We start from the raw sequence: 27,994 nt of genomic DNA, 5'->3' as shown, positions 1-27,994 counted from the left end.
TTTCAGTGCCAACAGAAATGTCGTAAATGAGACATAGTTTTTGGGTGCATTCGCGTAATGGCGGCGGAGTATGGAAAATACAACTGTTCAAATGTGGTTAGCACCAGGACTCACCTCGTAATCACCAGGTGAAAAACCTCAACTGGATTTTTTTTTTTTTGTGCTACATGTTGCGGCAGTTAATGTGGTGCACAGCATCGGTTTCTGCATAAATTAGCAAATTCAATTTACAGATGTGTAGCCTAAATTGAAGCAAACACACCGTTTTTAAATCTGGCTTTTATATTTAATAAATAAAATAATTTCAAAAAGACACCTATTGGCCAGAGCAAGCTAGTTTTAATTGCATTTCTAGTCTATATAGTGCATGAATTATTTTTCAGACTTTTGACAAAGCAAATTTGTTTTTTTGAAAAAAATATCAGGATTTTTACATGGTAATTGTAAGATTTTAAACTTAGAATTCCCACGCAGTAGTACCAAGTGCTGATTTATGGGAAATATCAAAGCATTCTGCCAAAGATCAATCATCAAATCTAAGGAAAATTTGCAGAACAAATAGGCAATTTTGAAAACTACCCACAGATCGGACAGGACGCAGCCAAATGAGGGTGCTTTTTACCTGCCGCTTACACACCATTCTCAGCAACATTTTTGAGATATGCTGGTGTTTTAAGGATTTTGAGTGATCTCCACTTGATGAGTTGTTACATAGAGTTAGTATTTTGTTCTAGAATTGCAAATAGCTGTAATATGTTCAGGGTAATTGTCAGAAATCGACTGAACAAAATTACAGGATTTGTCACATAACTGCTCCCATCAAAATTAAATTTATTCTACATCTTAGAGCAGGGATGTCCAAAGTCGGTCCTCGAGGGCCACTGTTCTGCAGGTTTTAGATGTTTCCCTGCTTCAACACACCAATTCAGGTGAAACGGATCTCTTCAAAAGATTATTAAGTTCTGCACAAGCCGTTTAATGATGCATTGATCTGATTCAGGATTAATATATCTTTGCTATATTCATTTCAGGAACAGAGTATACTAAGCTCACTGACCCCATCTAGAGCCCTGAAGGTAAAGATACACTCACAGTACACATCACAGAAACAGAAGAAAACAAAATGTGCATATAGGTCCAGGCCTCCAGTGAAATTTCTCTTTAAAGCCCATCGCTGTTCACATCACATTTAATCATGTTTTAGCTTGAGTCGTTACACTACTGACAGATTACAAATGGAATCAAAATCTTTTAAACAGAATTTACTGATTTAAACTTCTGTTCAGCACTAATCAAACTTATTCCACATGAATTACCCTCTTCACCAAGTGCCCTCAGAGAGACTGACTGTGTGGTGGATTAATGACCTCTGTGGCTGATTTACTCGCTCACATTGTGGCCTTTTATCTTATAACTGAAATATAATAAAATCACTGACATTTTACATGTTAATCTTGAATCTGTCTTGAGTGCCAAAGAGAAACAACTACGGGGGAGCTGGCGGTTAATTGCAGGTGAAATTCATTTACATTTATTCTGACTGATGATTCAGCTTGAGTTCACAAAAGGCACATTAAAACTTGGTGGTCTTACCTTAACAAGTAAAGATAAGCTGCCTCTAGAATTCCATAGTACTCCTACGGTGGCATTTGAGGCTAACATTAGAGGATGAATTATAAAGGTGCTAAGCTTTGACAGACTTTAAAAAAAATAAATAATAATAATAATTTAGATATTTTTAAAGTTGTGTCAGGAGTCAAATATGAAAACAAACTAGTTTTGTCTTCAAACTTGTGAGAGTTAGACATCAGATGCAGCCCCCGCAGCTTAGAGAAAATCTAATTAGAAAGTGAAAACACCTGTGGATGAACCCACCTCAAAAGCCTAAACATACAGTAAGTGTTTGGACTTCAGCTATACGGTTACACCAGCAACTACTTTCACTAGTTCCAAAAGTATCTTCTGCTACTGCAAAAAGAAAAAAAAACTTTCTTGGTATTTCTTAATGTTGCCGCAATAGTGTCACATGACCTGGTGTTATGGCTTCAAATTCCAATCAGTTTCCAATGGTAACGACTTGATTTCCTTCCTCATCAGACCCCTTTGCACACGGTACCCGTTCCAAATTTTGCATCATCCATCTTTAAATAAAATCTGGGCCCTGACAACATCACAAAGCCCAACAAGAGCTTACATTTAGTTTTCAGACAAACTCAGTTTTGGTAGAAAAACTCAGCTTTGAACGATGCTCAGGAACCAGACCTGAACTTATCCTACGCTGCAAGAAAAATAATCAATGAGAACATTTGAGAAAAATTTTACTTGTAAAATGAGATATTGTGTGTATAAATTAGTCATATTTGTAATTCCATTAGTTTCATACTTACTAAAACTATTCGATGTCCAGATGATTGCTATTTAAAGCGTTGCTAACAGTAAAGCTAAGCTAAATGACAACACACTTTATCATAGTTCTGAGTTAATGTATCAAAATGGGCAAAAGTAACTAATTCTGTTCAGTTCTGTTCAAAGTCCACCTTTTAGTTGAATGAGATCATAATCAGAAAACATCTCCTTTCAATATATTCAGAATGCACAAATATGTTTATTTAACACACAAAAGTAAAAAAGACAAATAGACATTCATCTTATGTTTACAGGGATGCTTTCATGGCTAACATTAAAAACACAAGTAAATAAGTGCCTCGGTCATCCACCATCAACAGCTCACTTAGATCTCATCTAAGTACTGAAGAAGTGCTGGAATGAGAATTCAAGACAGAGAAAAATCTTTTTGGGCAGTCATCTACAGCATTTTTAAACACAATGACTGCTCACAAATACACGTCACAGTTTTTCCTTCATTATTGCACAAAGGATCATTTTGTCTGCATATTTTAGGAGTCACACTTGATTGCCTTGAGATATATAAAAAAAACAAAAAAATAAGATCTGGTTCGGACTTGTTAAGTCGTCGTTAGTTTCAATAATTTTACTGAATTTTATCCATATCACTATATGTCAACGAATTAGCTAAGAGAAAAAGAAAACAAAGCAGTGTACCTGTTCACCGGTATTACAATAAGTCTTTAAAAAAATTTAACTTACCTTTCGTGAGATTGTAACCATAAACACAAATGTTTTAAATTGAAAGACTTTTAGGAAAAAGCCGTGAAGATAATTTAAAATTTGACACTACATTCTTTTCTTCAACAACTCTCACTTCATTGCCCAGTTGTGATGAATGTCCTGCTCATAATACTGTCCAGGCAATAAGTGAAATAAAAATCCTAAAACTGGTAGAAAGGTAATAAAACATAAATAAAGCAACGACTTCTGATTAATAATTTATGTAAAAAAAAGTTTTACAAGACAGTTCAGGGCTTTGAAAGGGTCCTTCACGATTGTTCACCAGCATGCTATTCACTCTCCTTCCACCAGATGGCTCCGTTTCCCTACATATAAAACCTGTTGGGAGGTCCAGTTTTCACCTGCCATCCAAATAAAACAGCGCTTGGGTTTTATTCACGTAAGGCACATTGTTCGAAGATGCGTTGTAGCTCAAAATTAGGCAACAAGTTTTCATTTTGAAAAGCCTTAAAAGGACCATAGTTACCGGCACATCTGCTGAATAATAATTTCCACCACAGTTGTTTGGATCCGTCCTCAGGCAGCTCTCTTCTTTTTTTTTTTTTTAAACAATTTGTGTCCTTAAAAAAGTAAAAAAGTCCTTACTTTTTAGTCACTCAACAGATCTCACATCTTGGGAACTACATCACTACATTTAGCCGAGAGTTAGATGAGAAGACTGACACCAGTCTTACATGTGTAAGCCAAATGTGAAGCCATAGTGAGGAGACAGCTGTTTTTTTCTTCTTCTGTCAAGTACCCTAACCATCCTCTGCCTGTAGCTTCAGTTTAGTGTGCGGATACGAGAGGGAGATCTGTGCATCTGGTTCTGAGCAGCAAGGCCAATAAAGCCTGCTTTCCGACATATTCATTAAAAATATGATGGACTTAAGACAGACTGAATTCCCCTGCTCTGTTTTAAGCAGTTGCTTTGTCCTCAGTCAATAATAATCCAACTAGCTCTGAGTCTTCATGTCTTTTTGGAGTTCTGCTGTTGTTTCTGCTTGCGGAGATGGGCTTCGATCTCAGGCCTGAAGAAGAGCATCCCCAGCTGGCCATGTGAGGCCTCGTTCATGGCCTTTGACTGCATGCACATGCGGTACTGGTCCGGAGGGAGCTCGTCGGCGCAGTGCTTCTCATGCCACAGGTGGAATAAGCCACGCGACGGGGCTCGAACCACCAGAAGGTTGCTGTGGAGGTACTTTCTGTAGAGGTGGACATCTTCGCCTCCCCAGCCTTTAATGTCGATGTCAAAACCTCCTGAGAGAAATAAAATTGAGGATATCATGTCAATCATTTCTAACTGTATATCACCACAGGATGTGTTATTTTCAGCTGTGTGCCTACTTATTCAGAGGGTTTGAGGTATATGATTATAATCACTTTTGCTTTTTCTCTATTCAAACTAACGAGAAAAAAACGGAAATTTGAGCACAAGAGATGAATTGCTATTTGTTTTTGTACGTGCAGTCATAACAGAAAACACATTTCAAGTGTGGAGCGAGAAATGAAGGAACTCGTTTAAAGAATCATTTTGAGACAAGCAAGCCTCCGTGCCTCAAAAATAAAGCCTACGCTGATGTACTGGGAACCAGACTACTCTTGTAAAAGTCTGTGAGAAAATGCCCCGGATACTCACATAATTTTTTTTAACCCAGTAAGAACTTTGCCAGTTAGTTTATGATCTAAATCTGTTTAAATTCTTTTCAATACACGGCCATTTTGGTAGTTTTTGGTCTCACTCTAAGTAAAATAGGCAATAAAGATGAGTATACTTTAGGGTTGAGCTATGTTGTGATTGACTTATCTTTGCTGTATGGGTGTTTGTAGTTTCCACAGTTCTTAGTCAGATCTACTGCTGACTTGTAATTCCTTTTTCAATAGACCAAGATGTAGAAATGCTGAACTCCATGCCTCACGACAAGAATTCACAAAGCTATGGTTGCATCATGGTGGCTACACCTCCGTATTTTGGTAAAACCTGTTGTCTCTTCAAGCTAAACAATTTCTGCACAGGAATATGGGTGGAATCAACATTCTATTCATTTAGTAATATGGATTTATCAAATACTCCTGGGGCCTGTGCTTTGAAGTAGAATTAGCGACTTTGCGAGATAACTTCAGGTTGGGCTCCTGATTTTCAGTGTATTGAAGCTACTTACACTGGAAAACTAACCTGCTCAGGAGGTCGGTTTCGAGGTAAGAGATCGACATAGGTAAAAGCACCGCCTCCTGACCAATCAATTCTCTTAGAAAATGAAAAAAAAAACCTCAGATATGTGCATGGACATTGAACTTAAGCATTCAAGGGTTAGTTAAGCCAGACAACCAGAGTCGAACCGGCTTCATAGTACAGGCCCCTGGAATCTAATTATGCAGACATATGCAGACACATGTTCTAACATAGGGGTTTTAGAACATGTCTTTATGATGTTTTGGGTGTTTTATTTGGATCTTAACGCATAACCACTGTGAAAATATTTGAGATTAAGATTTCATTGCTCTGATTGCACTGGTTTTATGCCACAATCGGAGCAATTCTTCACATTCTGGAGCTGGCTCCAGCAGCTGAACCGCTGCGTCCTCTTGGCAGTGTCTCACTCTGCAGTGGAAACACGAGGAAGTGCTTATCAGCTTCATTCACTTAAAACCTCTCAACATTATACATGTCAGCAGGTTCTTAGATGTATTTATTTGTGCCTTAAAGCAGAACTGCAGTGAAAAACAAAAAAAAATAAAATAAAAATCAGAGATTAGAATTCCTTTGTTTTATTGTCACAATCTAAGATCTGCCTCCTCATTCACTCTGGAGCTCCCAAAATGAATGTCTGAGTTTCAGTGCTGTGTTTACCACGAGGAATTACTGAGAATATTCAACCAAACACAAATATTTAGAACTGTAAGCCCTACCAAACAGGTTCAGTGTAATTAGTGTAAGTTCTACTCTACATCAGGGAGCTTTTAGGGGCAGAGATTTCTGCCCCAGAAAACTCTTCAGCCCCATGTATCTGAAACCAGGGTGAAACTAGGTGGCTGAGGAAAGAGCCCCTTAAAAGATCCTGGTTCCTGGAAAAGGTGCCTGTGGTGCGCTTGCACACATATGGCTTGAAACCGACTAAGAATATGTGCATGCCTGTGAGTTTGCACGTGTTCGTGCGAATGTGTTTGGGTCGAACACAATAAAAGGCATAGCTGAATTCCACTGCAGCCTCTAATTGATTTCACTTTGGAGGGAAACAAAACTGATATAAATCTGTCTGGAGAGCCAATATTCCTCGCCCAGCGTACAGATGGGGATGGAGATGCAGGGAGATGCTAATATATGCTGCTGCTGCTGCTGCTGCTCTGAGCCATTTTCATGCAGAGTGATATAATAAAATCTCTTCCCTGTTAGGAACAGTAATGTAATACTGAGTCAGTTGTGGCCTGATGAGTTTCACGTCCATTAAGCTGCAGCACCATTAGCACTGTGCATTTTTTTGTTTCAATTTGGGAAGCCCATTTTACAGTGTTATGTTACGCCTTTACACAGATAATCAACCCTACGGATCAAATGTTCATGAATTCCTGCAGTGCTGCGATGTTACAATGAGTATGGCTGCAGTGCATGTCCTCCTTTGCCAGTGTTGTTGGTGTGTATACCTATGTTGATGAAGTCAGATCTGTATTGGCAAGTCATGCCGAAACCAAAGTCCCTCCAGAAGCCAGTGTCCTTCTTTATCACCTACAGGAAAAAGTGGATTATTTCAACACACACACACATACAAATGGGATTTGTGAAACATATTTCTAAACCTCTCAGTGTAAAAGTGCCTCAACAATTTTCAACAAGTGGCTTGTGCAGTGAGGAGGAAGACAGATTTGATTGTTGCGCGTTACCAGTTGTTGTTCCACTGGTGGAATGTGCTCAGGACTTCCATAAATCAGAGTTGGGTTGTACTGGCTGAATAAAACTGGGTAGAACACCTTTTTACCTGTGGAGACACAGCATTCAGTATTTAATCATCTCACATCACATTTTAGACATCTATAAATACAGCTTGATTAGTCATCTTAATGATATGATCACAATTTTATATATTTGGTGATGTAGGAATCATTGTAAAGTTAAATATAATTATTGATGGGATTCTATAATTACTGCAATGCAAATTTTAATCTATTATCTCTCTGATCACGCTTTAACATATCAAAACTCAAATTTCAGATATCTACAAACCTTTTTTACAGCACTGCTTTTATCTAAAGCAACTTAGCTTGAATGTTGCTCCTCACCTTTAGTACAGTAAAAAAAAAAACCTGGTGGAACCATAAAGATCGACGTCTGTTTCTAATGACAAACATGCAGAACAGGTGCAGAAGTGTGAAGTAACCGCCAATTAGGCATGTTGGCGTGTTAGAGGTGTCAGAAGAGGAGGTGTTCTCTGAGGAGATGAGTCACTTCACCTCTGATGTACAGCACAGCAACAGCATCACTAAAAAGGGGCCCCTGACCTACAGGCCTTCGTAAAGTTCTATTTTCTCATCACATGAAGAAGACTTTAAGACGGCTGAATACGCCTCCATTAAGAACAGACTCTCCCGCTCAACCGAAAAAGAGCATGTCATTCTTTTCCAGCAGAAAGCCATCGCATATTGGGATACGTTGATTTAAATTTGAGCCGCATCATTTTCAGACACAAACCATTTAAGTGAGCATAGGGGGGCTTCGTGCAATAGTGGCAGAAGAACACCGTTTAAAAAAATTAGAGATATGGCCTCTAAAGTCCTTTGTTAATTTAGCACATTTAAAGGATCTCGGTAACTTTTTGTCTTATGTGTAGTCCTATGAATATATAAACATACATTTTTATATATCCAGTGTCAGTCATTACTCTTATGTATGGACTGAGAGGCATCTTAATCTAAAGTTTTGTCCAATCGTTAATGCATTCCACAATTCTTTAAACGTAAATGCTCGTTCTTTTATACCTTAAAGGTGTTTGTGCTTGTGTGTGCAGCGTCTCACCAGGCTGTGTGTTGAGTCGGCAGGTGCTGAGGAAGTCAGCTGTGAAGTAGATGTCCACGTCGCAGAAGAAAAGCAGCACGTTGCCTCCCTTCCAAGCTCGAGCCCCGACGTCTAGACCCCGTCCCCGCGAAAACTCCTCGTCTAGTTGAAGCAGGGTGTAGTTCCTAAAATTCCCCTCCCTGTAAATGCAAAAATGGCCATGAGAGGGAATGAAAAGCCTGAAACTTTGGCTTTGATAGTAGAATACCCAACTCGTTTTGGTTAAACTATGACAATACAAAACTGTTTAAACAGATGAATAATGAATAATAAAAAAAAATGACAAATTATCTTCCCAGTACTTGATGAATTTGATTCAATTAGTGTATATCACTCCTGTTTACATTTACATTGTGTGTAGAATTGATTGTCTCTTCTGTTCCTTTGCTTGATTAATATCTAAACTGAATAGAAATGCCCTCACTGATCTTCTGACAGCTTATCATAGCAACATGACAGTGTCTATGTGCACAAATGGGCAATATAATGTGAACGGAAAATATGAGGGCCAGAAGTGGTTGAATGTTGAAGTCAACAAAACTCTTTTTTTGGGTCTTCTGTTTCTCAGCCAAACATTAAAACATAATGCACAAATATTCATCCGAGAGTTAAAAAGTCAGTCCAAACTCTCACAGTTCCCACTCCAACTCTGGTCTAGATTGAAGAGGAACCGCAAATTAGGAACACAGGAAAACAAAGTTTCCCTCTATCCCATGCTTTTCAGGGCTGTGGTTTAAATAAAGAGAAACATCTGGATCCAGATCTACACAGCTGTGGCTTTTTCATCAGCCATAACAATTCACACGGTTAGTGACTAATCCTTTACTCATGCACGGGCCTGCATAGAAACATGCATGTTTTAAGGCACACATCAAGGAAAAACTGGTTGACATGTCTCAACATGAGACAGAACAAACAGGATAACACTTCATGACTCACTGATGTGAGTGTGGGTGACACGACTCATGGAAAACAGCAGGTAGAGAGCAGGTAGACAGAGGCGGACACATAGTTTTGTTGGAGGAAACCAGGATGACCAGAGGAAACATTTCGCCTGAGACGACTTGAATCATACCCTCTCTCTGCTATGTGTGTGTTTTTGTCCATGAATAGTTTGTATCAGCATATTCATTCATGTGTGGTGCTCTGTAAAACCCTTTGTCTCACTCCCATCCATTCAGCCTTTCCCATAAATAAGAAAGGTTGTAACCTTCTGATTCTGAGCAGCTCCCAGAGACACATAAACATGACGCCAGTTACAAGCATCTTATTTGTCTGTGTGACAAACAGCTCCAGTGAGACGGCAAAAACAATGTCTTCACATCCCCAAAACGCCTGGTGACTTCTGAAGCTTTTTGATCGAAAATGTCTACTTTTACAGAACCTGTCCATATCTGCTGATGTGCAGTCAGTCAGTCAGTCAATATGTCGAGAGTCCAGAGCATAGTGTTTACGTCTGTTTGCGCCACATGAATCCACACAGAGTTGAAATGTCTCACTGTCTACCCAAAGTCCCAGGAGAGGTGGTCCCTGCCGCTGGCACTAAACTGTCCACAGCTAGCAAATCCAGAACAATGGCTCTGTTTGTCTCAACATTTAGTCTAGTGCTAAACCAGCTAAACACGTTGATTCAGTCTTAGCTTTAATTGGGCAACTCTTTTGTCAACATTAACAGAAAATGTTAAGACTACCTGAATTACTTAAAACTGCTTATAACTTGCAGACAGAGAGGTTTTAGGAAGTTTTATATGGCAGGAAACATTATGTCCACCTTCTGTTTTTGTTTCTCTGTTGTAAAGAGCTCCTCCCAGGAACGTGACGGGTCATTGTCTCATTATATTATACCATGAGAAAAAACAAAAAAAACACTCAAACAGCATCATGGTTGAGTATTTGCACCTTGTAAATGTAGTGAACTGATGGCAGGTTGACAAAATTGATGAAAGATTTAAAGATTTAAAAAAGGTTTTTAATATTTGATCAAACTAAGGACGATCCCATCAACTTGAAAGGTGGTTCTTGTCAGAGGAAGTGATCAGTAACAATGCTTATTAGCAGCAGTATCGTATCATTATAGTTTAATAAGACATCAAGTTGCATTGTTTGAGCTGAGTCTAAGATGAGCAGCTGCAGCCAAGTGAGCAATGGAGACAGAGTTAGGGATGATTTGCATAATTCAAAGAAGTGCGCATGAGGGAAACTCATGATCGGTTTGTGGTCCAACACTACTGCTGTGGGTGGCTCTCACACTTTTATACCATGTATCACCTGTGTGGCTCTCAGGTGATCCCATTATCACTCACGTTGAAAACAGTTCTATACCAAAGTGAATGTAACGTCGCTGCCCACGCACAAACATCCAGGGAATGTAAAAATATCAAAAACAACAACTGCACCCCAATGACAGATTCAAAAATGTTTAAGCTACAATTTAAACCACATTTTAGAGTTAATCTGAAACAGCAAAAATGTATCCTGCATACCACTAGAGGGGGCTAACCCTACCGCTACGTACCACAGTTTGAGAACAGTAGATGTGTAGCTAGTAGGGTGTTAGTAGCCAAGACTGAACGCTGTTTTTGCAAACAGTAATTGCTTAGTTTACCTTTGAGTTTTCTTTTTTAGGTTTTAAAATTTCAAACAAATTATATAGACACGATTTTACGCAGTGATTAAAGAGCTTTATAGACACAAGTGGGCAGATTCTTTCTTTGTACAGAGCATCTTACCCAATGACAATCTTTGTGATACCTGCTTCCTGTGTTTATTTACCGATCAAAGAGACATGAAATTAATAATGATTTATTAGTACCATTTTTGGAGGTGAGAAAAAATCTTGTACATCAATATCATTCAGTGGAGAAATGCAACTGACCCCATAAAGCCAAACATAAAGCTTTTAATTTATCTTGATAAGTGGAGGACGTGAGTCTGCGTTTCTTTTTTTTTTTCCCTTTTTTTTTTTCCTCCTCTTGGGGTCTATGAACTGACTGCACACTGTGGGAACCAAAAGTGCTCACAAATCCGGAGGGCTTTTTTTGAGGGTCAAGGGTTGGTTTTAGGGTTAGAAATAGATAATGCTTCGGCTAAATGTTAGGCTGACACTTTCAGTTGTCAGGGGCAAGAAAATGCATTATGCCCATGATGAGTCCACACAGGGACGTGTAAGAAAATGTTGATGGATGCTGGTTTGAGCACATTATCTATTTAAATAGGCTCCCAGGATTTGTGGGTGACTCGTTAATGCAAGCCTATAAACATGGACGCAGGCATTACTGTTGTGTGCCAAATGGAAAAATCAGCTTAATCCTGCAAAATCCTTGTTTTATAAATTGCTTTTTATATACTGTGTTTTTTTTTCCCCTCCCTCATGCCCACAGACATCAGCCTCCTTCTTATGCCCTTAAATAGTCAATTTGTTTACTGTGGGCGCGATGGCTTGTACCTTGTAGCATCTAAAATGGTTGAAATTGTGTCAGAGTGAGGAGCCTGCAAAGAGCTATCTTGTTGTGTCTCAGCAGTAGGTCTGATCCTGTTAGTTATGCTCAGTGAAGACAGGGAGGGGAAGACCCACAGCAAACATGCTGCTTTTTGTTAAATATACAGACTTGACTCTAAGCTCCAAATCTGTGGTAAAGTTCACTTTTTGTAAGTTACCAAAGAGGCATGCTTGCTTTTTAGTCAAGCTATCTGTATTAGTCAGCCCGCAACTTTGGTCCAAACTGATATCTAAACACTTTGGATGGATTACGAAGTGCTGCCATTCCCAGAGAACTTATTTTCTTGAACCTCTCTGGGGGTTTGCAGAGCACTGCTTAAGTTGAAACTTTGGATGCGTTTTGAAGGCAGCAGTGAATACAAAAGATCTGACTGAGAACACAAAGACTTTATCCTTTGAGTAGCAACCGCGGCACTTAAGGGTCACTTAAAACAATGGCTGCAAACCTTTTTTTTTCCTGGAAGGCTGCTTTTATTGTGAGCAAAGTCTTGGTAGCTTTTTTGCTCAGACTTTTACGCCCAATAATCTTGTTGCAATATAAGTACATCGAAACAAAATAAACTTAGCTGCTTTCATTTACACACCATTGTTTAATATTTTCTGATGTAGCAATGGAAACTAGCAGCTTTCTTCTGCTTGAGATTTGTTTTATTCCTGCTGTGAATTCTAAATGGCTTATATTTTATGTTTGGCTGTCTTGCTCTTAATAGAGCATAGGAGGCTGGTGCTATGGACAGACAAAAAAAACCTTTTTAGTGAGTTGGGGAATTAGCAGTCTATGTGTGTAATGGAGAGGTGCAAACTATTAAAAATGTAGAATTGTTGCGCTCTCTCTTTGGCAGAGGCCTCAGGCAAAACAGCTACATGAGTTAATAAAACTGAGTAATTTCCACAATGGGTGTGCATGAGATTTGTAAAGGGGCATGCTAACATGCTTTTTCAAGAATTAATTAAATTCAGCTTTTCAAACTCAGCTATATTTTGGATATCATTCCAAACACTCAGAATCTTGCCAAAATCAACTCTGCTCAATATTTTCCTTCTCCCCCTCGAGGCTCCTCAAAGAAGCTACCCATCGGTGAACTGACTAAAAAGAACCACAGATTATGAAATGCAAGTTGCTAACAGCGAACAATAACAGCGGAAGTTAAGTTTAAAGGAGAGACAGAGCAATCTCCTTCCTTGTTTCTTTTATCTTTGTTCAGTTCCTGCACAGTCCTTGATGATAGTCTTCAATCCTTGAGAATTTTCCAATATTTGTATTCCAATTTTATCTGCACACTTCTCCCCTAACATCCTCTTGTACTATTTTCTCCTCAGCCAACAGCTCTCCCCTGAGCAACACAGTCATTATTAATATGTATCGACAGGTATCTAGTTAAAACGATCACTCTTTTTTTCTCCCTCTTTTTGCACAGCTTTCTCCCTTCTCTTTGTTTCGTGTTGTTGTGAATCGCTATTCTTAGGCCTGTAAGGTACAGAAACATACAGCCCCCGCCCCCAAGAGTGACTCTGAGTTTGAAGCTTTGAAATGTAGATTTGTAAGAATAGAATTTGAAAATACAATTGTCAATTCTCTATTTTAAAACACATCCCTGGTGTCTGGTGGAAAGTTTGAGAATACTGAGGTCCTGAATTTTAACATAACTTCCAATTGTCTGTATTGTGTTACATTCAGCACTTTATATATACTTCCAAATAATTCTGATCTGCTAAAAATCCTGTAGTGGGTTTGACAGGGGTTAAAAAACTGGTGGGAATCCAGGACAGTCTAGATCTTGTTACAGAATTATGGGAAATTTCAGGTAGTCTACACTGGCTGTTGATATTCGTATAAATGCCTCTGGGAAGATAGTGCTAGTGCTGTGCTGCTCCAAAGCAGAGAAGATGACTCAAATGTAATTTTCAAAGAAAAAAAACAAGACCAAGAGCTGGAGGTCATTTGTGAGCTGGCACAAACTAAAGCAGTTAGTGGAGGTAAATTGAATTTCTTGGAAGGGCCGTGCAGAATCTGATTGATCTGAGCCACTAATGATGCCGACACTGCTGCTAGGAAATTGACGTTTGAAAATGAAGATGTATGCATGTGTACTTCATTCTGAGCTGAAACTTTTGAGTGAACCAGTTTTGTTTTACATATTCAGAATAGGTCATGTCCTGAGAAGGTACGACTCGGTGAATTCGCAAAACAATGAAGTTCATTGACTCGAAAATCGTTTAAGCCCCTATGAGTCAGCATTACTGGGTGTAAAAAAGAGCATCTCAGAGAAGCTGTGTTTTTCAGAAGTAAAGGTGGGGAAGGGTTCAACACTCTGTGATAAACGGAAATAAGGCTTATTTTATGAAAAAAAGTGAATAAAATGAGCATTTACCTGTATTTGCATTCATGGGTGAGACAATGCATTAGTAACGTGAAGAAATTGTTGCAACAGATTCATGCTCCAAGTTTTCATTCGGTAATTAGGACTGGTTTGTGCTTTAAATATTTCCATGTGCATTCATCCACCCCTCCTTGGGAGCCTGTGTGTATCTGTGAGTTTACTGGTAGTGTGTGTCTGACTGAGGTCGCAGATAATGGGACCACAGGTCGTTATCTTCCAGAGATGATTCCCATTAATTTCAACCACAGGCTGAAAGCAACATAGAATAAAAGGAGTACTGAGTTGATTACAAGCAGCGATTCACACCCAGATACGCGGGTACGTAACCGATGAATGCACTGTTAAACTGAGAGCAGCTCTGAGCTGAAAGAGTTTGAGTTCCTGCTGTTCAGGACAGAGACTTCCATTTAACACCCTTCTTTCACTGATTGCACCTTCACTTCAACTCCAACTGTTCTCCCTTCTGTATGTTTTCTTCTCCAAATCCTCTGTTTCAGTCCTCCTACATTAGAGGCAATAACATTTTAGGTTTTTTGTCTTCTTGTCTTCTTTCCATATTCACAGCTTTGGAATTTGCCTTCTTTACACTTTATGTGAAGCTTCAATTTTAGAGTATGCAACGTGGCCTTTTTCAGCAAGACAAAGACGCTGTGTGATACTGGAGATAGTCGGACCGATTCAAGGCCCCACACAGACCTTCGAGGCTGGAAAATTGACAAGCATCACCATAGCAACCCCTCAGGGAATCTGAGGCTCAATCCACTGACCTGACTCCTGATCAGCCAATAGCGATCGTCTCCCGAGCTGGTGTAGGTGTCGAGATCCATGAGAGAGGGCAGAGTGAGACAGGGATGATCACACGCTTTTTGTAATAAATCGGTGCTGGCTCGGAGCTTTTAAGCTCTTCAGCATGGATGGCATGCTGCTCCATTATTCATGGGATAGATGGCTGGCTGTGGCAGGACGCCTAGCCAGGAAAGGGGGGGGGGGGGGTGCGTTTGGCGTGTCGTGAAAAAGACAGTGAAAATGACATGTTTCTGGTGCACGTGTGGGAATGACATCTGCGTCTGCGATTGGGCGCATAACTGAGACTGGTTTGGTTTCATGTCAAAAACTGCATTACATGCTCTACATTTAGCCCCTACATTTAGCTGATTGTTGGCTGCAATTCAAACCCACCTGGATGTGTTCTCCAGAGTGTTGCGAACTTCGCTCATCTGCTCTTTCCCAAAATACACCACTGTCAGATGTACCCGACCGTCCTGACGCACGCAGACTTCCCTGTATATACACACAAACACACAAAGGAAGGGACATTAGGAATGAAAGTGTTATGTAAACTGAGCAGAGGGGACTGGAGGAAGGAAGAGAACCAGATCACATGATGCATTTTCAGGGAAGGTACTGGCTTGGAGGTTTTATTCTTGTAGTGCTGAAGCAGTTAGTCCAAGAGCAACCAAAGGATCAGACTGTTTTCTTTCTGTTTTATGCAATAGTATGTATGGGATTTCTTTGGACTGTGGACCAAGATTTGGACAATAAAAAGGCAATAGTATTTTTTACAGAGAATTCAAATGCTGTCTTCTGTTTCACACAACATTAATGCACAAAGGAAAAGAGTAACAGAGAGACAAGGTGGAGATGCCCCTGTTATCTCACATGCTGTAGATAATTCAGCTTCCCCACATGACACACAGATGTGCACACAGAAATTTGTCAGAATTTTCCTGTGACACTTGGGTTTATGCATGCTTTAAAATCCACTCAGCCTTTGTGCAAACCTTGCAGTTTATTCTGCCCTTTACCATAAAAATGCTGGTATTTCACACTCTATGAATATCGAATTTTTGATTAAAAAAAAAAAGAAGAAAAAAAACGACGTTATCATCTCTTTACATCCACAAATATAGCTTCTCCTATTGCACCTTTAATATGGATGAGGGGAAAGTGTTTGCTCAGCGACCCGCCAAGTCTTTCAAGTGAGTATACTTCTTGCCATGCTGTATATCAAATACTGCAGGTCTGCCCAGGGGGACATTTTAATGGGCTGCTACACTTCTACTAAGCAGGATTTACCATGTAAAAAGAGCTGTGATAAGCAGCAGCAGCACAATAAATCACAGACGTTACGCAGGACATTTCCACTTATGAGGGTGGCGGAATGCAGAGCTGAAACAAACATGTTTTGCTGTTAGTTGATAAGTTTTGTCTGCCTCTCCAAATAGGACTGTGCATCTTACAAAAATGACAGTAGTTATTCCTTTCATTTGCACTTTGCAGGGCTGCAAAGAAATTTAGACCTTTCTACTGTTTGGTTTATTGTGAAATTTCAATGGTTTTGTCTCCTATATGTACAAGGTAAGATCTACTTGTTAGACATTATGTATTCTTATTCTGTATTTTTCTAATAAGCTTATGTTCCTATTTTGTACTTGTCCACTCTGCTCCTACAACACAGTGGCCCTCATTTATCAAACTTGTGTAAGACGAAAAACATGCGTAGGTCGTGTGTACGTTCTTTTCTGCGCAAAGGTTGGCATTTATCAAATCCATCGTGAGCGCAGGAAAGATGAAATCGCCACGACAGGTCTGAAGCCGTGTACGCACTTTTCCATTTTGACTTGCGGTGACTGCAATAGCATACATAAACAGCAGCGTTAGTGCTTGCCTCATGAGTCGCAATAAATCCCTAGGTTAAAATTACAGACTTATCACTTCAAAGAAGGCCCATGTTTTATTTGACTTCAACATAAATATAAACATAAACGCAAATTAAATAAATAAAAAAATTAAACAAGTACAACTCCGTAATTGGAAGAGTGATGGCTCATTATTCAACCGCCTATTTAAGAGGTGATTCTAGCGGCGCGGTAATGGCGAAACTGTGGCAGATCTGGCTTTGTAAAGCCTGATTCTTACTCAGCGCAACCTCGCTTTGACCCATTCTTACTAGCTGGTCGCAAATGGCGCAAACGGTCACGTGACCCAAAATTCCGCCACGCCCCCCGTCGCAAGCTAAAAAATCCTCGCGCGTCGCAAGGGCGCGCACACAACTTTTTCTCTGACTTCGCGCGAGCTCAACCGGAAACAGCTGACCAAGAGAAAGGAAACATGAACACTGCAGAGACCGCGGTGACCGAGAGGGTGCGCCTCTACAAACATCTGTACGACACGTCTATGAAGTTACACTGGGACAATATTGTCCCAAAGCCAGGACAACGTTTGACAACGTTTGACAAAGTTCGTCTTGTTGCAAAGGACGAACATTCCACCTTCTCTTCTGTTTTTGCCGCAGCCGCTTAGCTCTGAGATACATATACAGTTCTACACCCAGAGTAAATTCATTCCGCATCAGATGTGCCAGCCTCTGCTGACGTGACACCACAGGTGGCATTGTGTATGCTTTCTTCGTATGCTTTTCAGCTTGTTTCCTCAACAGTGACGCCCGCTGGTCTGGAGAGAACTGCAAATGTGACGCATACTCGGCGCAAACTGCGCTTATGAGCTGAAGGAACTGTGAAGGGGCTGGCGCTTTCGATGACGTCATTAATGGTTCTCGAGCCAGAACAGTTGCGCGGTTGCGCAGAGTAAGAATCAGGCTTCAGGCTTTAGAGGACCTGAACGCGCGCATCAGGCGCGAGAGAGTGTTCCGGGACCGGCAGGATTTCTTTCGGGAAAATGATGAGTGGCTTATGAGCAGTACAGGAGAGGCGCTTTAACACTGCGCATAGTACACTTGCCACTGTGGAGAGGTGTACAGGGCTCCTAAAGGGCAGGTGGATCTGTCTCTCGGCTGCGGGGGGAACCCTTCTATATACGCCCGAAAAGGTATGCAATATTATTATTGCATGCGGAGTGCCATTTCCAGATGTACATCCAGAGGACCCCATACCCAGAGATCCCTACCACCAGCCTGCACAGCCAAGAGCGCTCAGGAGGAGAGAGGAACTTATTCAGCGATTCTGACTTTTGGTAAGCATTCTGTTATTCAAGGAAAAAAGACGTAGCTCCGATCAGGCCAGCCACCCTCTCCTCCAAGGCACTCAAATCTAAACCTGGATCGGAGCCCCCCCCCGCCCCCCCGTTTGTGACATGCTGCGTCGGAGAGCTCTGCGACCTTCTTTGGTGGCAAATTTCATATCGGACCACTTCTTCCTGATCTTATTGGAGAAAAAGTAAAACATCATTCGATTTTAGATTTCATTTAATCTGGAGTTTATCATATCTTATTGACCATCACAGTAGGGGAAAATACATAACTCGTCCGGTCTGCGATTTACATCGCCAACGCTGTTGACAGCCGTCCCAGCTGTCAACAGTGTTGACAGCGTTTCTTTGCCGCCTTTCGTCAATCCATGTCGCAAATTCTAGAGGTGCGGCCTTTTGTAGAAGGCGTGGTTAGGATCATTACGATGGATTTCAGCCACCGGATTTATCAACAGCCGCTCGGTCTTACGATAGGATTGGTGTGGTACGCATGTTCTGTAAATCTCACTTGAGCCTCTGCGTACGACGAGTTCTCCGCTCATATCAACGATGCTTTCTACGACGGCTTGATAAATGAGGGCCAATGTGTGTCCCTGAATGGTCCAAGGCTTTAAGATAGCATAACTGGTGAGAACTGGACTGAATAACAGGGACAGATGAAGCTGCTCTATCTTGTCAGATAGGTCTGTTACATTAGATACACGCCTAAAAGCAACCCCCACACACGCACACACACACACACACACACACACACACACACACACACACACACACGTTGTTTAGCACATCCCAAGAGAACATGACGTGGACAGTGGTTGGCCTGTTCATGTCACTAGTAACAGGACAATTACATTCGGTTGCGTGTAAGTCCAATCTCTGTACGGGGCAGACCCAGCCCAAGAAGATAAGAGTGAAGAAGATAAATAGGAACAATTTCCAGAGATCAGGGCTCGTTCTGACGGAGGCCCTGCGAGAGCTCTTTCACTTCGAGCCCAGCGCTGCCATACTTGGACAGCAAAGATGAACTGAAGATTTCTCCGGTTTGTTCTTGGGCTTCCAACATAAGATTCGGGCTAACACACTTAGCATTACTAGATCTGTATATTTTATGTCTGAGATGCATGCCAGCTATGCGTATAATAAATATGTATGAAACTTGCAGGGAGCTCTTCCAACTCTCTTTAGTGAAATTCTGCGATAGCTTTTCATACAATCTTACGGACAAACAGAAAGACAAATGGCACCTATCACATAATCTGCGTTTGCCTTGACAGAGAAATTTATCCCTGGGGCCTAGTGTTGAGTCGACAGATAAAAACTGAGCTGAAATCTGTGTGAAGCCGACAACTTTATTCTATTTGCTTATTTGTTTGTCTGGTTATGTCTGCCAGCTCCAAATTAATTAACCGATAATGCCACAAATGCAGTTTTAAAGTGCTAATTACCTACTCCTTCACAGAGAAACTATAGCCTCTCTCATGTTATTTTTCATTTTTCTAATCTTCCCCTGTCTTTGTCACAGTACGCCTGCTTGATGGCCAATTTTTTATGTGAAACTTGAATTGGGTTTTAATAACACTGAGCATCACATTTTCCTGAGTCGTGACACTCGTGTGATAAAGAGAGCCATTATGATTGATTTATTGCGTTTCTGCAATCTTCGTCCTATATCTCCATACGTCTCTCATAGGGATCAAGTCCAAGTTCCACGAAAAAAAAGGGAGGGGAGACAGAAACTAGAAGTGTTTGTGAGATCAAACACAGGAGATCGCTGCTTTGTCACCCAATACTTTTTTCCCTTGTCTGAGGGTGAGGCATTAAAGGTGCTCTTTGAAGAAACAAAAGGTTAAAACATAAATTCAACTAAGAATTGTCTACAGGATTCGAATAAGCAATGCATAGCATTATATAGAATATGCCTATTTAGTGTGCAGCTGAGATATACAACTCTGATCCTGCGGGGAATGAGAAGATTTTACGGTCATAGGAGTTTACGCCACAAGATAAGACGCAAGTCACCACAGTGTCTAGTCTGCACTGGAGCTGTAGGCGGACTGGTAGTAGCAAACAAACAAACCGGTGAACAGATCACAGAGAAAGTCAACTCAATCGATTACTGGTATTCCTTTTTTCACTGTAAAGCACTGAAATCTAATGGAAAACTTGCAAGATAGATCCAGGTAGATCCTGGTCCAGATCTGGAACGGTAAGTAAAAAGCTTGCGTTGCTAACATTATGGATGCAGCCTGCGCTCTATGTATAACTCGTCTCATCTGATTCCACGATTCCGTCTTGTGTGCCTGTAAGGACACATAATTGTAGCCTATGTTTGGTATGTGTCAATTATCCAAGAGGAACAGTGGCGGGTTAACAAGGACGTCTTTTCTTCACTGATAAGGCAGAAACCATACATGAAAAGGGCGACAGTGTTAATGTGTTTGTGATAAAAACCAAGGAACTTGTACGATGTAATCTCTACATGTCTCTCTACATGTAGCTATGTTATAATGACTGACAGAATAGAAATGGGAGCATACACTTTTTTTTTTAAAATAAAACTCTGCCCTCTGATGGTGATCATTTTTGAAGAGTAATGCTACAAAATCCACCTTTAAACGTACAGTTACGTCTACACGTCCGCAAGGATAAACGATCACAAAAATGTACATGGTTGCAGCTGACACGTTTTCATAAAAATGCATTGCAATGTTTTTCAAATGTAAGTAGTCTATTAAACGTTTCCTGGTGAAACAGAACTGGTTGTTGGCCCGTCTTGAAAATCTGTGAGGACATAAAGAATTCAATAAAAGTTCATTCACCTAAAGTTGTGCATGAACTGTTTGAACTTGTCCGTGCGTCCGGAAAGCGGGACGATGATGTTGATCAGGACATTGGCCGTGTCCACCCTCTCGTTTTGCACCTTCATAAGGGGTCCAAAGGGCCGGAAGAGGACCAGGCGTCTGAATTCATTAGTCGACTCCCCTCTGAAGGTAAGCTCGTAGAGAGTGCCTTTGTCTTTCTCTGTTCGAGTGATACCTGATGGGTGAGACACAGACATGAATGAATGACCAAACAAACTTATACAAAGTGGCACCGCTAACAGTCTCCTGGCTCTAGCTCTATATTTACACTGCAGATATGAACTCTGTATCAGTCCTCTCATTTTAGCATCAACAATAAAGCCACAAAAGGGAAACTTTCTGAAATGTGCATACTTTTGGGACATGAAAGTGAAAATGAACATGTTATGGACATGTATGAACGAACTGGAAGGTGTGAAGTTTTGCTGTGTATAATCAGTTTTGGAAGTCAGGTTTTAGTTTCCGTGCCTCCAGTTTTCTGTTTTCCTTTGTCGCAGTGGGTGTTTTAAAAAAAAATAAAAAAATTGTTTTGGTTTCTGCAGGGTGTGGCTTTTGTTTGAAAAACCCATGAGATTTCTGTGTGCCAAGGATCATGTTTTTCAATTTTTAACATCTAATTTTGAAAGTTGGGCACAAAATATAAACACTTCGAAAGAACACTGTTTTCAACACAAGTGTCAGCATTATCTTTTTGTGTATTTGTCATCAGTTTGTTGACAGACTGATACGGTTTTGGTGGGAAATGAAAGCAAATGAGGCCACATGAGACTTTGTCCATGCACTCTGCTGCTGTTGGGCCCAGAGCCATAACCATACATGTAACACACAGACACACTCACAGAAAGAAAGGCTATTCAAGTCATCCAGAAGAATTTTCTTGTTGACGGCCCTACGTCAGCTTGTTTCCCAAGAGAAAAATTGTTTTCCAATAACACTTTCATTACTAAGATTCTTACTTGCCAGCTGACCCGGTGAGGTCGCTGCGCAAAGAGAAAGAAAAAAAAAGGAAACTCGATGCAGAAAGTGAGAAATGATACCAGAGGGAAGCGATAGGGAGCAAGAGAGAGAGAGAGCATTTAAGAGGCATGTGATCTTTGAAGACAGACTGGAGACAGAGATAAAGCAGACAGACAGATGGAGGAGAGTCAGAAGATGACAGATAAAAAGAAGAGAGAGACTGAGGTTTCTGTGGTCAAAGATTAACAGGCTGATAGCAGCTCGAATTAAAGTCTTCCTCTCAAATTGGCCAGCTTCCTGTGATGGAAGGCTTAATTTCTAAGAGGGACACGGTGAGCTTCCATTTTGCAAAAATGCTGAACAATTTTGACTAAGTGCCCTCACTTCCTGTTCCAGTCTTTCTAACTACAAATCTCTGTCTCTTTATGAGGACTCAGTGGCTGGCAAGCTCATTTTGCGTACCCTCAGTGTTTGTACATAGCTTTTAACTCACCAGCTTGTTAATGCAGCCCTGAAACTCCACAAAAAAATGCTTATGTCAGTCCCCTTATCCTGACTCACTTGGATAAAAAACTGCTTGTTTGAGATATAAATGAAAAATGAATGTCCGTTAAGGAGAATTAAAATATGAGTAGGACGTGGTTGCTTATTCACTAAGAGCAAGATGCACTCTCCTGCTTTCTATCTGAGGAAGAGTAGTGGCAATTCATATGAATACACACAGATACACACAAATGTAGGTCCATTTATCAAATCAGACCCACATAAACACACTCACTTTAGGTCAAACAAGACCACACACAAGTACACGTGACCTGCAGTCATTGCAGCCAGGCCAGGTGCCTCCGTTGCTCACTTTCAAACCTCCACCTACTCACACACACTGAAGACAGTGACCTTCAAACACACACACACACACACACACAAAAATTCCACTTTTGAGGAGATGCTGCATGGTGAATGTGTAGCAGCTGTGTTCATTTCCTGAGGTTTTGATCTCAGCTAAGCAGAACAAACCAGGAGGATATCCTGGCTGTAGTTGTACAAAAACATACTAATGCCTCTGACCCTCCGTGGACGTTCAAAACAAAAAGACAAAAGTAAAGCGTGGTAGAAGAAGTATAAAGTGTTCTGATGAAGAAAACTTTTGATAAAGACAAATGGAGTAAGCATTTGGTAAACTGAGCTACAAATCTAGCAACATATCTGTGGATAATACCATCATTACTTCATTTAATAAATGTTATTTGGTGCATTTTTAATTACTTTTACTTGCACTGAACTCAAATGTCATGTAATTTTGTTTATTTCTTGTGATTTATGTTCCACATGTCTGCGAGCTGATAGCACTTCAGCCAAGGAAACATTCCTCATTCTCCAACATAAACATCTCAGATGGCTGAGTGTTAAATAATGTGACCAAAGCGGCAACTAAAGAACAAAGAACAGAAAATTAAAGAGGCAAAACTTTTTATTCTCTTGTTGCAAATTATTAATAACCTGGCAAACATTAGGAATGTTATTTTTATATAACCCACCTGAATGCACCACCTCAACAAGCTTTCACAATAATGAAATGCTAACAAAAATGTCAAATATAATCATGTATGAACCACAGGGGACATTTTACCGCTCAATCTGTCTTTTCATTTTCCACACATTTTGGTGGTAACAAATGTGTAATTTTTACTTTCTAATCTTAAGCAGAACCTGGAGAATTCTTGCTACTTCTAACACTCACGTTTATCTGCACTCAGGGCTGCGTTCAGCCTAACACGAACATCTTTATTTTTTTCTCAGATTCTACACCAGAGGTTAAGCTTCTACACAACAACCATAATTATAGCATGGATTATATTTACAGGTCAACCTGATTAGCAGGCAGAGTGAAGGCTTAAACACTAAAGTCAAGAGTTTTCTCCCTGAACCATGTGTGGTTTTATGTAGGAAACAAAAGCCCTTGGGGATCAGCGGAATATGATTTGAATTCAGTTAATTTGGATGTCATTTCAAAGGAAAATAGCAGAAAACCCAATCCATGTAAACCAATTCTTTTACACACCCATATGCAAAACTCTACCCACAATTCTGTGTTCATAATCCACCATCTCCTTAGATACATGGAAGATGAATTAAATTCCTGCCTGCCTTTCCAAGCTGAGGGCATGTCGGCCACTACTGTCTGTAATACTGACAGTGATGTAATAATAGCCCTTTGGTTACAATGGGCTTTAATTCACTGCAGTGGATTGAAGGACAAACGAAAATGAAAAGAAAAACAATGCAAGATTGTTCAACTTGCCACCCAAATGCAAATAGCCGGTTTGCTTGCACCTTCATCATAATAGCATAAAGTCTGTATAAATGTGAAAGAATACACTGTTTCAAAGAAGTTGCATATAAAGGTATTTTCAACGAGTCAGGATAGTTCTCACCTTCTATGAAGTCAGATGGTTTATAGACTTTAGTTGGTTGGATATTTTCACCCCTTCTGTCCTGCTGCGATGAGGGTGTGTTCAGGCTGTGCAGAGCCATCTCCAGAACCTCCCCCAGCTCATCTCTTTTGTCCTTCCTCACGGGCTTCTCCTCGGGATGACGTGTGAGCCCCATCTCTAGTTGGTACACCCTTTGCAGGGTGAAGCTCTCGAAAGGCACAACGGCGTATTCGCTGGGCAACCTGGTGCCAGCGGCCACCTCAGCCTTTGACAGCTGGCTCCTCAGGAACTCTTGGAGGTCAGATTGCTGGCTCTTGGCACCCTGAACTTCTCCAAGGCCACCTCCCTGCGATTCAGCACCCCCCTCCTGGCCGTCTCCAGGCCCACCAGCAGCTCTTTTCAGGCTCTCCTGCACTCTTTTCAGCTGCTGGCTGCGCTCCTGCAAGTCCTCCTTCAGCTGAGCTATCTCCTTCTTCAAGGAGGAGATGTAGAGGTGGTGCTGGTCCTCACGCTCTTGGAGGAGCATTTGGTAAGTGTGGACTCCTGGTGAGCCACCGCTTTGGGCAGCAGCTCCGGCTCCTCCTGTCCCACCGGCCCCGGCTCCAATTACTGGCCCTGTACCTCCCAGGCTGGGGTGACTGGATCCAGCATGGGGTAAAACATGGCTCAATGGAGGGTTGTCAGAATGTGGAGGGCTGCATGTCATTAAATAGAGCAGTGACAGAGAGCAGCAGAGGAGGACCAGAATGCCCCCAATGCGGGACACCCAAGTCAGCAGTCCACGCCGCAACATTTCTGTCTGTAGCATCAAAACTTACTCAAACAGAAATCTCATGTAACCTCACACACCCCTGCCTCAATGATAGGAGTCCATTTGCCATTATGTTCCATTACCCAATGAAGAGGCGGGCTACTTATCAGAGTGAGGTTATTTATTCTGAATTAGGTCATTGCCTCTCAGCTGCCTGAGACTGTAACTTGTTTTCTCATTGGCAACATAAATGAATGAGTCAAAGGCTTGAGAAAAAGACACTCTCCCCGATTCTGTTGGTCCACTAAGCTTCATGTTCTGCCGGAGGACCCTGCTCTAAACATTTGTTACATCATCACTCACATGCGACTCATCTGTTTGCATGAGCTCTGACTCTCTCAGTCAGTCCACATTGTCTGCTTCCTGTCTGCCTGCCTGTGTCTTGGAATGACAGAACATTCAGCCACATCAGCCATGGCAAAGCTGGTACAGAGAAAATGTGAAACAAATTCAGTCAGAAAGCAGATCCTCTGCGGTCAGTGGTGGTTCTTCGTGTTGTCTTCCTGACAGAAGAGACAAAAAACAGACACAGAAGTCTGTCATCAGAAACACGACCAGCCAGTTGTATCTAGACATTTACACTGTAACAAATCATAGTAATGCTTAGCCATTTTGACACATTGGTTTTAGAGTGGCAAAGAGCTAAATTGCCTTCGCCAAACCCAGCATTCTTTCTGGGCATCTGCTCCTGGACAGTAAAGTTGTCTCTGACATGTGAGCTTATGAGGCAGTATGCAAGGAGGGTGCTGTATACGCACCGAAGTGTAGAAATTATACTGCATGTTATTGTGAGTATGAGTTCAGTAACTGGGATATATCTACATATTTATCTATTTATACCTGCTGTCATTATAATACAATGTGCCAAAAACAAATAGACGATAATGTCATACTGTCATAATTCTGTTTATTCATTTAGCAACTTTTCACCACATCTGTTGTGATTTTTGATCTATTCTGAAAGATAATGCCCGTTTGAAATAATTACATCAGTGCTATAGCATTCTTGTTTTACCCAATGAGAGCACGGTCTGGTGCATACAAATGTTAGTTGGTTGGTTCATCTGTCGGATTCCAACTACTATTTAGGGGATTCCTGACTAATTCTGTATCGACAAAATTTGGTACAAACACTCATGTTTCTCTCAGAGTAGATTGAAATGGTTTTGATGACTCACTGGCTTTTTATCTCACAGCCACATCGGTTTAGCCAGCTTCAGCTTTGTAGTTAGGGCTAATCCACAAATGATGCTTTGCTAAAACTCTGAACTAAGTGTAAAGTGTAAATAAAAAGAATGCAATGACTTGCAAATTTCACAAACCAATCTTTATACTCACAGCAGAACGTATATCAAATGTTGAAAGTAAAACGTACGATTTTCATGAAAGCATTAGCTCAACTTCAATTTGATCTTGAATTTGATGGCAGCTCAAAATGAGTCTCAAAAAAGTGGGGGCCAGAAAAGAGTGAAAAAGTATGTCGTACTAAAATAAACATCTGGAGGAACATCTAAACCGAATTAGGTAGCCACACAGTGGTTGGTATAACCGTGTCCCAACTTTTTATGAATAGTTTTCTATTAAAGGCTACATTAAGAGATTTTTAACAGAAATTAATGGTTATAATGGTAACGAGAGCTTAATGTGGTTGTTGCATGGCTGATTCAATAGCACCATTTACATGACACTCTTTTAGATGGTTTAGATACTGCAGTCAAACTGAAAGTATGCATATATAAAAATAAAAATATTCAGTGTGGATTCTATATCATCCATATGGAAGAAATAGAGCAAGTAAGGTGTGTATTGTAAGCAATAGTAAGGTGCATTTGGAAGTGTGAATGTGGGTTTTTTGTGCTAATACGTAAATATATTTTTGCTGGAATGTGTTTGTGTGTTTGAGTTACTGTACGCATCCGTAAATGTATCTCTGTGTATCAGTGTATCTCTGTCTCTGCTGACTCCCCCACACAGTCAGCTCTTTGAGCGGACAGCCTGAAGTCGAGGCAAATGAAAGGATTATTATATGGCAGAAGTGAATACTGAACTGTGCCCTAACACACAGCTGGATCAGGAGACACACAGCCTCTCTCCAGCTGGACCTCCCCTGCTGATTCCTAAATGTTTGAGAAGAAGGTGCTCAGGGAGAAGTGGGTGAGTCGGTTCTGGCAGAGAGTGGTTACTGAGAAGTATCATCATCAGTTAGAGAAAACCACTATGATGTCATCATGGAGCCATAAAATCTATAGAAATATGTGGTATGACATTACCAAGGCAGCTTAATCTGTTGTGTCGTTTGGTTCACAAGTGGCTCTCCATAGTTTTGTATTCTGGGAACTTTCTCATTTTACTTTTATGTTTTCATGATTACCTGGAAGACTGAACCATACTCGTACTAGTGCCAGTAAGAGTGATCACAAGCCAAAATCAAAGCATGTATTCAAACAGTGAAGGTCAATTGGCAGTTTCATTGATGAACAAATACCTTTTCCACTTAGCATTTTTAACTAAAACAAGTCACTATAGTCACAGACACTTTAAGCGAAGGTTTAATATATCAAACATTCTAACACCAAAAGGTTTTCAATCATTGATACCAAATCTTAAAATATTTACATTTAAGAGGATAAAACTGGTGATTTCTTTCTAGCAAAAAAATACGTTTTCCAAAAACCTTTCGGTCTTAATAAAAAGCCTAATTTGAGAAATGAATTACGGTCAGACATCAGACAAATACAAAAATGACATAAAACCTGCTATATCTCAAAAACATGCTGCTTCAAATCTTTGCACATCACAAACACAATAGAAGCACATATCACCTGGAGCGCAGCAATCATTCCCCGTTCTAAAGTTATGAGAGAAAGATTCATCGGTGGAAGGGGGT

The 27,994-nt window shown here is 40.6% G+C and overlaps 1 protein-coding gene across 1 annotated transcript in view; it reads right to left on the bottom strand.

Moving 5' to 3' along the window:
- Window positions 1–2,585: 2,585 nt before the first annotated feature.
- csgalnact1a (chondroitin sulfate N-acetylgalactosaminyltransferase 1a) overlaps window positions 2,586–27,994 on the bottom strand; it is a 36,302-nt gene continuing 10,893 nt past the window's right edge. Inside the window, exons 2-8 of the mRNA XM_075455617.1 lie at window positions 24,297–25,610; window positions 20,863–21,079; window positions 15,236–15,337; window positions 8,138–8,316; window positions 7,009–7,103; window positions 6,772–6,853; window positions 2,586–4,389 (exon numbers count right to left, since the gene is read on the bottom strand). Of these exons, the coding sequence (XP_075311732.1) occupies window positions 4,100–4,389; window positions 6,772–6,853; window positions 7,009–7,103; window positions 8,138–8,316; window positions 15,236–15,337; window positions 20,863–21,079; window positions 24,297–25,104 (1,773 nt within the window). The 5' untranslated portion in view covers window positions 25,105–25,610 and the 3' untranslated portion in view covers window positions 2,586–4,099. The remainder of the gene's footprint in view (window positions 4,390–6,771; window positions 6,854–7,008; window positions 7,104–8,137; window positions 8,317–15,235; window positions 15,338–20,862; window positions 21,080–24,296; window positions 25,611–27,994) is intronic.

The sequence above is a fragment of the Odontesthes bonariensis genome, chromosome 22, assembly GCF_027942865.1.
Source record: "Odontesthes bonariensis isolate fOdoBon6 chromosome 22, fOdoBon6.hap1, whole genome shotgun sequence".
NCBI classification, from domain to species: Eukaryota; Metazoa; Chordata; class Actinopteri; order Atheriniformes; family Atherinopsidae; genus Odontesthes; species Odontesthes bonariensis.
The sequence above is the reverse complement of the archived record's forward strand: the minus strand, read 5'-3'. Positions and strand labels throughout refer to the sequence as shown.